General features: G+C 38.5%; 1 protein-coding gene across 1 annotated transcript in view; it reads right to left on the reverse strand.

Annotated features, from left to right (window-relative positions):
• The window catches only part of LOC102197245 (mucin-5B), a 26,269-nt gene extending 9,994 nt beyond the window's left edge, over positions 1-16,275 (reverse strand). The window contains exons 1-41 of the mRNA XM_013908754.1: positions 16,227-16,275; positions 15,905-15,949; positions 15,530-15,755; positions 14,881-15,010; positions 14,713-14,776; positions 12,595-12,677; positions 12,214-12,409; positions 11,912-12,037; positions 11,696-11,816; positions 11,440-11,575; positions 11,274-11,351; positions 11,115-11,184; positions 10,875-11,012; positions 10,233-10,382; positions 9,988-10,082; positions 9,625-9,757; positions 9,241-9,484; positions 9,067-9,107; positions 8,856-8,944; positions 8,559-8,713; positions 8,346-8,484; positions 7,941-8,045; positions 7,499-7,693; positions 7,229-7,301; positions 6,952-7,121; positions 6,010-6,166; positions 5,607-5,711; positions 5,382-5,523; positions 5,229-5,257; positions 4,198-4,647; positions 3,490-3,774; positions 3,325-3,399; positions 2,953-3,159; positions 2,581-2,822; positions 2,287-2,473; positions 1,987-2,209; positions 1,617-1,789; positions 1,398-1,467; positions 514-623; positions 377-408; positions 81-234 (exon numbers count right to left, since the gene is read on the reverse strand). Coding sequence (XP_013764208.1) covers positions 81-234; positions 377-408; positions 514-623; positions 1,398-1,467; positions 1,617-1,789; positions 1,987-2,209; positions 2,287-2,473; positions 2,581-2,822; positions 2,953-3,159; positions 3,325-3,399; positions 3,490-3,774; positions 4,198-4,647; positions 5,229-5,257; positions 5,382-5,523; positions 5,607-5,711; positions 6,010-6,166; positions 6,952-7,121; positions 7,229-7,301; positions 7,499-7,693; positions 7,941-8,045; positions 8,346-8,484; positions 8,559-8,713; positions 8,856-8,944; positions 9,067-9,107; positions 9,241-9,484; positions 9,625-9,757; positions 9,988-10,082; positions 10,233-10,382; positions 10,875-11,012; positions 11,115-11,184; positions 11,274-11,351; positions 11,440-11,575; positions 11,696-11,816; positions 11,912-12,037; positions 12,214-12,409; positions 12,595-12,677; positions 14,713-14,776; positions 14,881-15,010; positions 15,530-15,755; positions 15,905-15,949; positions 16,227-16,275 — 5,692 coding nt within the window. The remainder of the gene's footprint in view (positions 1-80; positions 235-376; positions 409-513; positions 624-1,397; positions 1,468-1,616; positions 1,790-1,986; positions 2,210-2,286; positions 2,474-2,580; positions 2,823-2,952; positions 3,160-3,324; positions 3,400-3,489; positions 3,775-4,197; positions 4,648-5,228; positions 5,258-5,381; positions 5,524-5,606; positions 5,712-6,009; positions 6,167-6,951; positions 7,122-7,228; positions 7,302-7,498; positions 7,694-7,940; positions 8,046-8,345; positions 8,485-8,558; positions 8,714-8,855; positions 8,945-9,066; positions 9,108-9,240; positions 9,485-9,624; positions 9,758-9,987; positions 10,083-10,232; positions 10,383-10,874; positions 11,013-11,114; positions 11,185-11,273; positions 11,352-11,439; positions 11,576-11,695; positions 11,817-11,911; positions 12,038-12,213; positions 12,410-12,594; positions 12,678-14,712; positions 14,777-14,880; positions 15,011-15,529; positions 15,756-15,904; positions 15,950-16,226) is intronic.
• Between the last annotated feature and the right edge of the window lie 644 nt (positions 16,276-16,919).

A 16,919-nucleotide genomic window follows, 5' to 3' on the forward strand; every position in this document is an offset into this window, starting at 1 on the left:
TCTATAATTCTAAAAGATACTGAAAACTTTAAAAAATCAATCATTAACTGAACTAGAAAATATGAAACACCTTTACTTACCACAAATCGCATCACCACAGCAGGAAGTGTTTATCAAAACTGCATTGGGGCCACAGAGGGGAGCTGGCTTAGGAGGTGGTGGAAAGCACTCTTCAGTCATAGTCTGGTTGTTACATCTACACAGTTTGCAGTTGGACTGCCAGACTTCACCAGGCTGAAACACACATACAGAAATATTTGTAAATCTACACTCAGATCTAATACTAATACGCTTAAATTATTTGAGCTAAACTGTTGATTACAGAATGTGTCACATAACAGCAGCATCCCTGTGGAAAATTGTAGCTTTTACTTACAAGTTTAGGTTCTCCACTTGGTCCTTTGCAATCTTTAGGGAAAAAAGAAAGAAAATCCTTTATTTATCTTCCTGTAAAAGACTTCAAACAAAAATTGTCTAGGTGTCATTGTCATCATCTTAGGCTATACAACTTACAGGAACAAACAGGCAAACAGATGTTTGAGTGATTTCCTGCTCTGGTCAGGTTGCTGGGACAGAAACAACCTGTGCTTTTTTTTTCAAGCAAAGCTCCTGGATAGCGCACGCTAAAAAGCCGGAGAAAAGCATGAAAATGGTGTAAATCTTCAGAATAGTATATGAAGGAAAGACATGTGGAAATTACAAGGTGCAATCAGAAAACAGCTTCCCCAATAAAAATCTAAACATATCTCATTTCAGTGTGGCCAGTAATTTCTTTGAGCAGTAATGTACTACTTCTTGATAGCTTTGGTTCTTAGACAGCTGGGTGGGAGTAACAATATGACCAGTTGCACTGGATTTGCTCTATTGGTGACCATTTAGCTTGAACTTTATTTTGGTGGAAGAGGATGAAGACATAAGGAGTCTAATCTTAAAGAAGAAGGTGGTTGGTGAGTGAAGATTGTGTTGGGATGGCCAACAAACACATTGTTTCAATGCACCAGACGTGAAGCTGCCAGACACACCAAATTTCATAAGGTATCCCTTAAATGAGATTCCTCAGAAAATTATAGTAAAACTCAGCCTTGAAAATCTTAGGTTGATTAAATTCATGGTGCGAAACTCCACTGATTGTCAAACAAGACAGTGAGGTCACATTCAGAACCCAGTGCATTCAAGCATTTACACTCTGGACTCTTAAAAAGTGCTGTTTGGCTCCTTGACATAAAAATTATTCCAGTTTGACACAGAAGTTAATGCAAGTGGTAAAACTAGTCTAAACCAAGCCTCCCAGGAGGCTTTCCTGATGTGCCTTGGAGAAGACCACAAAGAGATCAGTCTTATATGACCAAGCTGATTAACTTTTTATCTGCATCACACCAAAAGTAAAGTTTCCTAACCCTCCATAGCAGAAGTCATCCAACTTTGTGCTGCATTCTCTGTAAACCAATCCTTCTGGACATGGCACATCTGAAACACGATCAAGGATACTGACATTAATAATACATCAATTTAAATTAGAACTTGCAAAGAAAGCAAATTTATTCATAAATCACTTAATTTCTAGCTTTACTGGTTTGCCATGTTAATTGTAAGACAAAAAAAAAGACGATGCATACCACAGGTTCCATTAGTCAGTCCTCTCCAGTCAATACAGAAACCAAAGCTTTTACATTCTCCTGCAGCTTGCTCCAGAGATGAGCAAGAACCATTTAGGTTCCTGCATGAATCAAACTCACAGTTCTTCTTTTTAAGGTTTAGATCCACGTAGTTGCTGCAGTTTTCAAAGACACTGGAGAAATTGAAACAAAGTGAATTTTAGAATATTTGCTGAAATTATACACAAAGAGACAGAGAGCCACACACTATTACAATTAATAATCAAAATAAAGCAGTATATAACATGTACATTTATCATGAAGTACACTTGAAGCAGTTTTAACACAACAAATCCATGATTAGTAGGCTACATTCATGTGTGGACCTTACGGGTGGAGTAGAAGTTCACATAATGGGTTTGGAGGGCAGGGAGGCGGAGGTGGGGGAGGAGGTACTGAGGTTGGCCCAGGAAGACAGGGTACATCCCTTGGTGCAGAATTACAGGCAGGCTTCAGAGGATCTGGATACACCCAGTCATAGGCCGTCTTATCACAGCAGCTGTCATCCTCAATCTGCCCTCCTTTACGAATACACGATGCTCCACCACACACACCTGGAGGGAGAATTGATAAGTGAGCTCTGATAAGCTTATACTTCTAACACACTTCTAGCACTCCATCCAGTACTCACCGCATTGTCCCTGGGTGTTATTGACGAAATGCTCCATGGCCAGGTTCACAACCAGGGTATAGGATGGAGTGAGGGAGACATAAGAACGAATCTCTGGGAGATGAATTGACACCATGTACCCCGTGGTCTCAAATCTAAAACCATTCTCCTCATATGGTGGTTGGACTGTCACATTGTTCAGTGTAGCCTAAAGTATAATAACATTATCATCAAAATTAACTGTCTTTCCAGTGAGTATTCTCAGTTACAAACTGCTGTATAATTACTGAATATGGATGCATGATGAAATCCTACCTGTACTACAAACAATTGTGTGTTGATGTTGAGCGCAGCTACATTGTTTTGATATTTCAGAATGAGTCCTTTGGCACAGGAGCCTTGCAGGCCAGGCACGCAATAAAAGTTGTCCACAGCAATGGTCAGATTATGACGTGGTGACTGCTCCTCCACCAAGATGTAGGAGCACTGATCCAAGAAATCAAAGGGTATTCCTTGGAAAGAAACATAGTGGGGATCCCCAAACAGCTCACAGTGACCTGGGAATGGATAAAAACACAATTTGGATTTCAGCTAAAAATAAGAATCTGTCAAAATGCCAACCTGAGCCAGCTGCACAACTCTAATAATGACATTCTGGGTTAGTCAGTCAGTGGTATGGTCACTTACAGTCACATTTCCATGTTTCACAGCATCCATCCGAGACCTTTACGGCCCGTTCTCTGGGACAGGGCAGAGCTGTAGACTTTGGGCAAACCACTGGGGTCAACTCTATCTTTCCACCAACACAGTGCTTATCAAAGCAGTCCTCTGACCATGTCTCCCCACAAATCCAGCTTTTTTTACTCTTCAGGTCTACACATCTACAGACTGGTGCTGTGGCAGAAAACAGGGTACACAAAAATACAGAAACATTGATTAGGTTATTCTCGTGAATGACTACTATGATCATAATAAATGAAAATGTCTGGTTGGTAGTTAGTTAGGTGGTTGTAGACATAGTAAATATTGTGGGAGCTTCTGTGCTGGTAGCAGTCATACCTGACGTTACAGTAGTTGTTGCATTGGTTGCAAACGTGCTTGTTGGCCGAAGTGTTCCAAATGTTGTGGGAAATACTGCCAGAGATATAATATCGTTTAGGTTACTCACATAAACGACTGCTATGATGATGAATGAACAGTGCAAAACAGATACATAACATTTACCTTGGGAGTTGTTCTGAGGTGGTGTTGTTGTGATTGGGGGTCCTGTGTTAATTTCGGGTGTGGATTCTGTATTAATAGATGAAAATGTTGTGGTGCCTACTGAAGTGCTATGGTTTCCCATTGTTGTAGCACCTGTTTCTGTTATTTCTGTTTGTCCAGACGTTGTCACAGTATTAGTTATCAGTGGCGACGTAGATTTAGATGTTGTTGATTCAGAGTGGGAGGTAGTAGGTTGGGTGGTTGTAGTAAATACAGTGGGAACTTCTGTGCTTATTGCTGTCAGACCTGAGGTTACAGCAGATGTAGAATTGGTTGCAAAGGTGCTGGTGGACTGAAGTGTAGTGACTGTTGGCTGCGTATGTTTTGTCGATGGTGGAGGTGTTGAGACATATGTTGATATAACTGTGTTTGTCGGCTCTGATTCTGTGGCCCGTGTTGTTGAAGCATTAAGGAATGAAGTACTTGTAGGTAGGTAAGAGGTTGAAAGTACTGTACTAGCAGATTCAGTGGGAGTCTCTGTTATAGACTCTGTTACTGTTGTAGGGTGTGTCGAGTGAGTTGTGGATGTTGAAGAAGTTGACAGTGATGTGGAGAGTGTGCTGATAGTAGCTGTAGTTGTGTTAGCTTCTGTAGGGGCTATTGAGGTAATGGTGGTAGGTAAAGTAGTTGTTGGTTTAGTGGTGTAAAATTCAAATGACCGATTGTTACCGGTCACTGGATCACTGGTAAAAGTCACCATTGTTGTAGCAGTGGTGGTGGACCCTGTGGTTCCAGTTGTAGTTTTAGTAGTTGCTGCAGATGTAGTAGTGGGCATTCTTGACCATGTTTCGCTGGTACTTGAAGTAGTCATAGTGTTTGGTTCAGAGGTGGTGGGGGACCATGTTACAGTAGTAGTTGAAGTAGCTGTAGTTGTTGGCACAGGAGTTGTTAATACAGCAGAAGTGGAGGGCATTGTTGACCATGTTTTACTAGTAGATGAAGTTAGTAGAGAGGTAGCAGTGGGTGTCGACCATGTTTCAGGGGTAGTTGAGACTGTGGTAGTGGTAATCACTGGTGTAGTAGTAGTAGTAGTAGTAGTAGTAGTTGTTGTTTCACTTGTAGTTGAAGCAGTTGTTTTGAGAGATGTTATTAGTGTGGTGGTAGTTGTGGGCGGAAGTGCTGTTGAAGTAAAATTGATAATAAGTGCAATTATTAAAAGAAGGATCCATAAAAGCACATATTATTTAAAGAAAATGATAATAAATTTCAATAATATTTCCTTGTATTCTCTATCATTACATTACATATGTTTGCCTTCACTAACGTTTTTAACCCATTATCACTCCCAACTCCTCACATGTAGACACAATTGATCCCATACACATCACAGTTTAACATGCTAGGTATTACTTTGTATTTCAGCATAGAAGATAATTTGATAGATTTAAATAGTAGTCGCACAATGTCTGAAATAGAGACAAATTTTCTCTGCTGGTTTGTAATGTAATGTCACTCATGGTTACCAAGGAAATGGTGACAAATCTAGTTGAAGATGAAAATCAAAATTCTCTTTTCAAAATGTGGATAACATGTTTTTCTACAACTAGCCAAGGTATGTTGCTCCCTATGCTTTTACTATCTCTTAGCCCTGATTGGTCAGGAGTCCTGAACAAGCACCAATATGTTGTGAGTTAGAATTGAAAATGAATTGTTTTATCGGCCACGTATAGTACACACATGAATGTATTTTTTATACTTACGGCATTTAATTGTTCCATTTTCACAGGAGCTGAATAAAATAGGAGAGTAAGAAATAACCAGCCGTCAGTGTAACTAACAACACAACTTCATGACAATTGCATGGAAAATGTAGATATTTGCATGCCATATATATTGTGAATGTGTCAACTTACCATTCAAAAGAGTTTATTTTCACCACTTGTCCAGGTCGTACAGTCGTGTCATTAAAATAACAAGAGCAGTTCCTCAATGTGGTACAATCACCAGTATTCTCATCATAGTATGGCTTTTCCTTTGGACATCTGGGGTAGCAGCCTTTTCCAAAAAGTAAATATACTCAGTCGTTTGTGCAAGCTGAACTTTAACATGTTAGACTATAACTGAGAAACATTGGTTACCTTCCAGCTTCTGAGTGAAGTCTTTGCCACAGGTCAGAATCCTACCACAGGCTTCATAATGCCAGCTACACTGGCCCTTTTCATTGTAGTAGTCACAGTAGACAGCTAAGATGTAAATGATCACAGTTTATGTTTTGTTGTATTCAGTGTTTTGTAACCTTCAAAAAACATTGATCGCATCATGCAGAGTGTTGTACATATCCTTTGATAGTGCCATATCTATTGTCGCTCATGATTATATTGACAATAACTAAAATACAATAAAATAAAACTGAATTTAACATTAAGCAATGCAGGGTGTGTGTTGGCAAGAACTGAAGCACAGAAAAGAATTTATATAAGCTGGACTGATGATTGGCTGACGACATGCACACCTTATGTGGGGGAAAAGCTTAAAACGTACGGCACATATCAGGCGTCCTCCAATCTATGCAGACGTCCTGGTCACTGCAGGCCTCTGCATAAGCTGCCACAGCTGTGCAGAAACCCAGGAATTTCCCTTCAAACTCACAAGAGCAGGATTCCTGCACACAGGCATGGTAGTAGGGCTCTGGATCCACCTGAGGATCAGTAAACATCAGAGTTGGGAAGTACCTGACTGCAAGTTGTACTTCAATCACAACAAAAATGCAGATGTAATGTTTAACTTTTACTGGCATTAAAATCAGCACAAAAACTTTCATCACGTGGCTTTCCATGGTTATTGTAATGTGTGGGTGGCTCAGAACCTTTATCCACAAAGTATATTATAAATTCTTGTGAAAAGTTTATGTGCATAATAACATGCCTTTTTAAGGGGCATGTTTTGGAACAAATTTCAATGCAACACCATCAAAGGCTGGATGCTGATGGCTTAAAGGTCTAGACAAGCTCCTTTTTGTTCACAGTTTGTTGATGTTGAGCATTGTTTTTTAATTTGCGCTCCCTTTCATCTACTAGTTTTCATTGCCCTAAGCAGTGCTTCTGGATATCCATGTGCACCAAAGTGGTTTTCCTTGCTGCACCTAGAAATGCCTTTTAAGTCTAGGAACTCAAAAATTATTATAATGTTTGCATTACAATTGTTATCAAAAAGCTGTGGAGGAGGGTTTTTTCTCTTTTTTTGCCCAGTTTACAGATATTTGTTAGGTAAGTAAAAGCAAGAAATGTTATTTAGGTTAATCAAATTAGGTTAATCAAAAATTTATAAGAGAAACTGTAATCTAATACATTTTGACAGCAACACTGGTATCAAATTTTCACCGTATACAAAATAAAAGTCCCAATCCTCTCTTTGCGACTCTGCTTAAAAAGTAGTTATTTTTAAGCAAGCACAAGCAACTTGTGTGCAATGTGAAGAACATACTTTCAAGTGACAGTCTTTGAAGGTGCCTCCTTTAAGGATCATACAGCGCCTCTGGGCCCAGGCCGAGCAGTAGGAATTGCGTTCACATGGAAATATCTCAGTGGTCACATCAGTACAAGGGGGAGTTGCTGCCTTCCAGCTGTTGCCAAAGGCCATTGGACTAGAAACCACTAAGAACAGAGTTTTGTTTTTAGTTTGAGTGTCACAGGTAAAGTGTTGGTGTCACTGCAAAGACACCACCCCTAGCAAAAAAAGGAGAAAAAAATGACTGGTTTACCTGCTGAGCCACTGATCTGCAAGTCATTCAGCTCATTGGAGTCAAAATTCCCACAGAGGCCACACACTCTGTTCTACAGGTGAGACGGTTTGAAAAAGAAAATGAGTATAAAAAGTACACAGTGGATATGTTATTAATTCAGTTCTGCATTTTTGAATTCTACTTCTCTCCTTTTCAAGCTTTATAGTGAGGATAACAGTTAACAGATAACATAACTACTACACAAGAATGGTCACGTTTAAAATCCTTCTTAGCATTTTTATTACTCACCCTCCAGTCTGGATGAAGTTCTACGGTGATCCGGGTGTGTTTGTCCCATATTAGAGTTAGACCTTTGCTGGGCACTGAGATTATGATATAGAGTCCCACTGTGTGTATTGTGTAAAGTGGATCTTGTTGCAAAGTCCAGCCTTTTTGGATTTGCTTGGTCACTCTCATGTCATTCAGGATAAGGGTGACTTTGCTCTGGAAGAGCAAGATAGAAGAACAAGATAAGGGATTAGTTTACTGGTATATGGGCAGCTACCTCATAATGCACACCATTAATTCTGCAGCAAGTTATGTTCCATGATTCAGGAACGACTTGAGTAAATAACCATCCTTTGACTGAGGTTGATCATTTCCAAGTAAGACAAAAAATACACTAATAAAAACTAGTATAACATGACCACCAAATAAAGGTCAAGGAATATTTAGGGATAGAGCCACTTACCTGTAAGTCCAGTATGATGGAGCGTGAACAGGTGAGTGCCTCATCACAGCAGGGCACACTCTCCACTCGGAGAGAAAAGGTGCCGTTTTGACTTCTGCAGTAATCCTGAAATCGAAAAGCATGGTTAAAACTTCTTTATTATATGTCAAAAATCATGCATTTTGTTGTAGTTATGAACAAATGTTTACCATCATGAGTGAAAGTCAACAACTACAGTTTTTGTAATAGATAGACAGAGAGAGAGAGAGAGAGAGAGAGACCTGGACTTTGTGAAAGTGTATGACTTATATCTCCTACATCATGAATCTGCAACTTTAAAAATAGAATTTACATATCTACATTATATATAAATTTTATATCATGCATCTGAACACATTCATGTTTTGTGATTTTTCTGGCTCTCACCTCTACAAGTGTATACTGGCAGTGACCACCAAAGCGATACCATTTAGCGTCAAAGGTCTGATAATGTCCATTTCCATAGACTTGACATGTCCCGGGACACGGCTCGTCTTTGCAGTCCCACTGACCCTGACCACAGACACTGCAAGATAAAGTCATAACACTGAGTTTACAGAAAAACAAAACTTTGCGACTGAACCGGTAAAGCAGCGTTACCATTTTTTACAGTTGGTTTTAACAGTCTCTCCTGCCCTGAAGACTTTACCACTGTAGACACAGGTGCAGTTGTCCCTTGATACACAGTTTCCATGGTGATCTTCATATTGATCATGAGGACAATAACAGCCACTCTCACAAGTCACACTGGCAACCTGAAAATCACACCAACCTGAAAATTACACCTTTGTGAGGAGCAAACGTGTTTATTCTAATAACTAGTCACCTTTTTTTTTTTTTAAACTAAAGATGAAGCCACATTTACATACAAATGGTAATAATTATAAATATACATACCAGTGGTTTGCTGAGACTGTCGCAAGTTTTCTGAGCTGTGTTAACTGGGTATTCTGAGCAGTGCACGCACACCTTTCTATTCCTGCAGCCTGATGCGAACAAATTCATGTATTAAATATATTTCTGAAAGTTTGATATAATAATATGTTTACTGCCGTGACTCTTGCTCATATAGCAATGTATGTCTAGTACAAAAATATAATATATTTACCACAGTCCTTGGAGCACTGCAGTTCTCCATTCTTACAGTTGCTTTTGAAAACACAACATAAGATTAATAAAACTGGAACCATTGTATTTATCATACACCATCAGTTTCATGCTAATACAAAATGTATTTGATCAATTTGAAATTCCTTAAAAAAATCTTTAATGATCAACTCACCACTGTCGTCCATCGATAACAACAGGCCCTGGTGGCGTTATACCGCCGTGATGATGGCATACACATTCAGTCTTTGGTGTACAGATTTGTCCTTGGTTCAGGTGGGTTCCTTCTGGGCAGCCACAGCCCTCCACGGGAGCGTCTTCCTGCCCACAGCGAGGATCAGGAGCAGACAGGGAGCGGCATGTATGGTTGCAAGCTCGCACATTGTAGGAGAACTCTTGGTTCTTTTCACATGTCAGTGCTGTGACAAAAATATTTTGATTCACATTTAATAATCTGCTTATACAATGCATCCTGCAAAAACAAGGCAGAAACTGCCTACATAAGACTATAAGTCGTGTGCAGTAAAAGGAAAACATATTTGCATTTTTAAATGCTTACAGCAGTTGGTAGCCTTCCTCCAGTCACCAAGTTCAACTCCAAGACTGGCACATGCTTTGGCATAGTTGCCCAGAGCAACACACAAGCACTGGACCAAATTGGTACCACAGTTACAAGTTCTTAGGATGCAAGCCTGTAAAAATATAGTCGAAGAGTGGAGTAGAAATATATGCACCGGGGTAATGAGTCAAACAAAAATGTATGCATCTGTATGATCAACATGTTCGCCTTAAACTGGTTTAATTTTATATGCATAATGCAGGTCTAAGTTTTCAACTTGTTATAAAGTTATAAATCAATATGTCAGCACGAGTTAGCTTCAGCAGTTTCTTCAGATTTGGTTGAGTAGTAAAACAATCTTACCGTATGGAACTGATCAGTTGGGATGTAGCCATGGCACTTTGCAAATATCCCAGCTGGGTTGTTCAAGACCGAACACTTTTCATCAGCAAATATTTCTGCAGAAATACATCAAATGCTAAAATAAGTAATGATTTTGCAAAACAATTTAGTATAAAACAGTTTTCTGTGTGTTAAAGACAAAATATAAAAGCATCTTCTCATCTCTGAATTTATAGGACAGTCTACTTTATATGACTGATTGATACCGTTGTCGGTATTAATGCAGGATGGCGGTATGTTCGCTGTACAACGGCCCACGCTCCAGGACAGCGCAAAAGGTTCAGGTGAGTTCTCGATGATCCTGCTGCTGCTGGTGAAGTCATCTGTGGTGTCCTTGTTGTTGTTGCCACAGAGACCTGAAAGACAGACTTATTATTTTGTCTCAGATTTTTAGGACATTTCCTGCTCGGCAGCCTCCAGTTTGCATAAATACATTTTTATGGTAGAAAATTTGAACATTTATAATGTTTGCTGTGAAAACTGCACTTATTTAACAACTTGTAATTTAAGTGCCATTTCTAGAATTCTGTTATATTTGGGTTTTTGTGGTACGGCTTGAGAATTTAAGTGAAAATAGCATTTTCTTTACTTTTGTGACTGAGAATTAAAAACTATTCTGTATGTCAAAATTTCTGCTGTGAAATCTTTAAACAAATTGGAAGAACTGAGCAGAAGGCTTGGTTGTTTCAAGACAGAATAAAATGCTTGTTAAGCTACAAAAATCACATAAAGTTTAAAGTTTGAACTAGAACATTTTTCTGTTTTACCAATAATTTGACAGTTCATAAAATAAATCATGATAAAAGTAATTCCAGGTTTAGTGTGTATTTGTAGACTAATGTACTAACCTGAAATCGTGCCTGTGTGTTTTCCTGGTGGTGTAATGTAAAGTTGGATTTCAGGAGACACCTGGACTTGGATCTTCATACCAAAGGATGTATGGACTTCAACATACATAGAGGACTGCCAGAAAACCAGGGCATGATCTAAAAAGTGAGAGAAATTAGTAAGAGATTTGGTGTTTATGTATCGAAACCATTCAGTATATATTATGAGGCTAGCAGACTAACTAGCATTCTTTTACCTACCAGACTGATGAAGTTCAGTAATTTCTTGGTCTTCAAATGTAACCATGCTGCGTGTGAATGTGTACATTTCCTGCAAATTCCAAATGATGTGCATAATCAGGCTCATTTTTCCTCACTATTAATTGATTTGATAGTTTGTATAGTGTGTGGGATATATACCTGGAAAATCTGGAGAATGACTATTTGTATAGATGCATGCTTCCCAGAAAATCCAACATTTATTGTCCAGTTTAAGCCCTGCATGTGGTCATGAAAACAACATAGCATCACAATCATGCACAGTTGTCCTAATGTCACATATTTGTGCTGTAGGCTGTGTGTTTACCTGTGAGGCCACATATGTGCATTTACCAGGAACAACATATTTTTTGCCATCGAATGTTGTTACAAATTGCCCTTCAATGTCACATCTGCCTAGGCAGGAATTCTCTGAGCAATTCCATCCTCCACCATCACATATACTAAGGACAAAAGTTTAAAATGTGTTTTAAAAACTTCTAAACACTTTTATGATTCTAAAGTTAAGGGTTTTTATGTATTAAAATTCCAGTATTATTTTATTTTATTTTTTGGCCACTTACCATGCCTGACACTTAGTGTTACGTCTGTCTCCAGTTAAGTAAGTCCTACCAGAGAAGACACAGGGGCAGCTAGGCACACTCACGCAGCGGAAGTCTTCTGCGTGATCATCAAGCACCTTACCTACAATATAATTCAGTAAATTTTTGATGATGAGTTCTGATTAGTTTCATGTGACTTACCAAGGCAAAAAACAAAATACAGTTCATAGTATTCACCCTTTGGACAGACACAAGTGCTGGTGATAGCCTGGCTGGAAAAGCTGGGGTTAGGGTTGGAGCAGCTGGGAATAAATGCATTACCCTCTTCTTTATAAACCAGGTCTCCAGGACACGTCGGCTCAGCTGCATTCATAAAAACAGAAAGGTAAATCCATCATGAAACTAAATGAAATGTCAGTTAGAATTCATCCTTTATCCGTAAAAGCTTAAAAATCCATAAACAAACAACTTTGCGACTACTATTATGAAGCTTTTAACCCTCTTTAAGACTTTAAGAATGATGATAAATGATCACCTACCACATTTGGTTATAGCTCTCCATTTCTGCCACACATAGCTGTTGTTTCCACAGTGCAGGGCAATATCTTTGAAGAAAGCACAGCGAACGTATTTGCTGTTTTCAAAGCTGTAAATGTTCTCTTCACAGAGTTGGATATAAAATGGTGTTTTAACTTGCAGACACTCCAAAGTGTAAGAAAAGAAGTTTCTGCATACCTGCAAATATCATTGGAGGAACATTAACATTTTAAACTAACATCTTTTGTACGGCAACATTTATACAATATGATTATATAACTGATCGATTCCTGAAAACATGAAAACAAAAACAAACGAATAAAGAAAAGTGGATTTAAACTATGAAAATGATTGAAAAAAAAACTATTGTAACATCAGCTTACTTGGTTAGTGACAAAGACAGGATCTCGCGTTTGACACGTTTCCTGGGTAAGCTTGCTCTCTGTTATCAGCTGCTGCTTGTTGCCTGTTTTCACAAATAAAATGTGCATTCAACTTTGAACAAAATATGCAAAAACAAATGTTTTATATTCCTAGAGATTGTATTTATCTTTTTTCATGAAAGTATGATACATAGAAATTTTAGAGCAACATACTGTGCTGGAAGAAACGGATGACAGCAGTTAGGTAGGGTCTTGTGCATGTCAGTAAATTAATACCAAATTACTTTCTGTACCAATTACAACATTGCTGCAGACTGAAACAGCCAGAGTGCTGGCCAGACTAGAGCCCAGAACACTGAACAAACAAGTGAATATGGCAACAAAGGCCCAAAGTTGAGCAACTGAAAACTACTTAAAGCAAGAATGAGAAAGTATTTCACTTTTAGAAGTTTTCTTCTTTTTCTTCTTTTGAAATGGCCTTCCCAAAGACTCAACCTCAATCCGACTGAATATGTCTGGACTATGCTTAAAAGTCCATACCAGGAAACCAGAGACGAGGTTGTATAATGTATGTAAAACTGTCCTAATTTTCCTCTTATTTACATCTAGCATAACCGATACTATATATTAATTATAATTACTATTGAATTAAGGCCTATATTAACCGCTATTTCAATTATTTCTGCTACCACCAACATTACCATACCAGCTTTATTTATAAAGCACTTTAACATAAAACCAGGGTTCACAAAGATCTGTACATATACAAATAGCATAAACAAACAAACAAACAAAGAAATACATAAATAAATAAATAAATAAAATCAAACATGTTAAAATAAATTGAGTCAACCTCTTAAAAGAGTGCTAAAGGCTTCAGCAAATAAATATGTTTTAAGAAGCGTTTTAAACTCAAGGGCATATCATTCCACAACTTTGGAGAAGCTACAGCAAAAGCACGGTCACCTCGAAATTTATACTTAGATTTTGGTACCTTAAGGAGCTGATTGGTGGACCTAAGGGAGCAGGCAGGTGTATATGGCTGTAGTAGCTATGAGAGTTGGGGGAAGGGGGCATTTAGAGATTTAAAAACAAATAAAAGAACTTTAAAAATGATCCTAAAATGTACAGGTAGCCAGTGGAGTGAAATTAAAATGGGGGGTTATGTGCTCAGACTTTTTTGTTTCAGTTAAAAGATGCGCTGCAGCATTTTGCACAACCTGCAGATGCCTAATCACTCATCACTAACCCCACAATAAAGTGCATTACAATAATCTATCCTAGATGTAACAAAGGATTACTGTCTCAAAAAGCTGCTTTATTAAGATGGGCTTTGTTTTGGCTAATTGCCTCAAAGGACAAAAGCTAGATCTTACACAGCTCTGACCTGGCTTTCAAGTTTAAGATCTGTCTCCATTATAACTCCCGGATTAGTGATGATTGGTTTAACATACTGTTCCAGGGAACCAAGATCCGTTTAGTGGTCTCAGAAGTGCCACAAAAAAACCATCACTACTGTTTTATGCTCAATAAAATGCAAAAAGTTCAAAGCCATCCAGGCCCTTATTTCATCAAGACATTTAAGCAAAGGGTCTACGGAGAAACCATTTATCTTTTTAGGAGGGAAATAAATCTGCGAGTCATCGGCATAACAGTGGAAAGAAATCCCATGTTTCCTGAAAATAGAGCCAAGGGGTAGGAGATATAGGGAGAAAAGAAGGAGACCTAAAACTGACCCCTGTGGTATCCCACATTGAAGAGAAGCAGCAGAGGATACAAACTCTCCAAGTTTCAAAGAGAAAGTTCGCTTTGCCAAATAGGATCTGAACCACTGCAGTACAGCACTCATAACACTGCTCCAAACGGGAAATTAACATTTATGATCCACTGTATCAAAACCAGCCGTGAAATCTAAAAGCACGATAATAAACCACAGTCACCTGAGTCAGTTGCTAAAGACAAATCATTAAAAACTCTTAAAAGGGAAGATTCGGTAGTATGTAAAGCTTTAAAACCAGCCTTTTCTTCACTTGTGTACAATATTGTGCTGTTGCTTATGTTATTAGACTTATACTACAGCTATTAGTTGTTAGTTTATTTGTGCTGTAGGTGACATACTTGTTACGTTGTGTTTTCCACACAGTCCAGTCATGTCAGTGCTCAGCTCTTGCTGCAGCTCCACCTGAACAGCAAATCACATAGAAGCTTCAGGAATTCTTCTTAGGGATTTATAGTTTCTGTACATTTGCCTTTGTTTAGGCTTTCATACATTATGTATCCTCTTACCCACAAACTGTCTATTCCTCCAGGTACACTATGCCAGGTGACAGAAAGTGGAAGCAATGAGCTCCTCAGTCTAGTGTAGATGCCGTACTGAAAAATATGCTGGTAGGTGTGATCGTATGGAAGGGAGACACTGTAAGAAAATACACAAGGGACACCTGCTCAGAAATGATCGGAAGTCTCGCTTCTTCAGTTTTGGAAAATAAGTGAAAAACAGGAAATAATAATACAAAACAGCCTTTGCAGAGAGTGAGAGTATCTAGCGAATAGAATATCGTGTGTTTTTTCATTAAACTCAACCACAAAGACAAACACTTAATAATGCACAGTGTCCCAGGGCCAGAGCTAATAATGAACTAGCACTGATGGTAGAAGTGCTGAAATACCTGCGAGCATGATCGGCTTGGTTAGGTGGTTGAGTATGAGTGACATTTGAGTTAATGAACTAAAGTGTCTTTGGACAAAACACTTTGCTGGTGCCTCACATGCTTACGCTAACTGATGTTCTGGAGCCAAAAAATGAGTAATTTAAGATCAGATGTTAAGAAACAAGGATCAGATTGTGTCTCGTGCAAATGATATTAGGTTTCAAAGTCAAGCAGTTTTCTTCAAATGAAGCACTAACTTAGTGGATCCATATTTGAGGACAAACCTTTTCTTCTCCACCAGGATGCTTCCATTCTGCAGAACAGTCCGGACTTTGTTCATTGTGATCTCGACTTGAACCAGCAGCCCGCTGTCTCCTCGCCGTATGGTGATGTCGTATTCCACACGATTGTGGGTGAAGCGGGTGAGAGTGAACGGGCAATTGGACCTCACGTAGTAACCCAGGCCTTTGAAGGGCTGGACGACTCCACTGCCATACGTCCTGCAAGTAACTGATCATGGCAAAGTTAAGTTGCTTACAAATTTATCGTTCAGAGATGGACAAGGGACCAAGTAAAGTAATGAAGACTGTGTAATTACTGTAAAAAGGATTGACTCTCTAAAGTTAAGTTATCAAGCGGCGACACTGACTTATACTCACATTTCTGAGTTTCTTTTGTTGTCACTGATCCACCGGTCCCAAAAACTGAGAGGTAAGGAAAAAAGACAATGTAATAACACTTTAACAACAACATTCAATTACAAGGAAAACTCCTTGTAAATATGAAAATACAGTGCATCATACTGTAGACAGGACAGTATACATCAACATTTTTTCTGTAATGTTTTTCTAAGATAAGAAGGAAAACCATAGTAATGCATGAAATCAATATATAACAAATATTTACACTGCTTTGATTTGTTACTTATTCTGCTTAAAATAATTAATTAATATTCAAAATATATGAATAAATGCATGGTACCTGAGACCAGTAAAAAACAGACAGACAGCATCCGTTGCTGTGGGGTCATTTTCTTCTTTCTGTGCAAGTGCAACCAGGAGGATGTGCCCAACCACCCCACTCCGTCCCTTATATATGCAACGACCATACATACACACACACTGCATGAATCACCACCACCACAGGGATGTGTGAACTAACATGCACACACCTGCTTCTTTACCAGGAAACTAAAAATTTCAAAGAAAATATGGTCATTATGTGTTAACAAGGAAATTAATACACAATGCTGAAAAAACAGCTCATTTAAAGCATGCCATTATTCTATAATATAAGGTTACATCAAGAATTCAACAATTCCCTGTACTGATATATATTCCTGTGGGAAATTGCTAGTGTTGCGTATCAAAGAATTTGGCAAAGGAACCCAAAAAGGAATTGGTTCACAAACAAGCTAAAAAGCAGAAACTTGAGACTTTAGATCTTGTGTTTCCTTGTTGAGCAGGTGCCACAAATTAGAAGTGCACAAATCCGTGGGGGTTTTTTTTTACATTTCCTAAACTGGAAACCGGTAATTTTGTCATGATTCATTCCTTCAGCAAAAAATAAGGTACTTATTACCTTTCCTAAATAATAGCAATATGTCAACTCCATCCTTAATAGGTGAGATATTAAGTATTGCATTATGTACAAAGAGGGATGCCTACTTTTGGC

This window comes from Pundamilia nyererei, unplaced genomic scaffold (assembly GCF_000239375.1).
Source record: "Pundamilia nyererei isolate P.nyererei 1_Seehausen unplaced genomic scaffold, PunNye1.0 scaffold00014, whole genome shotgun sequence".
Taxonomy (NCBI): domain Eukaryota; kingdom Metazoa; phylum Chordata; class Actinopteri; order Cichliformes; family Cichlidae; genus Pundamilia; species Pundamilia nyererei.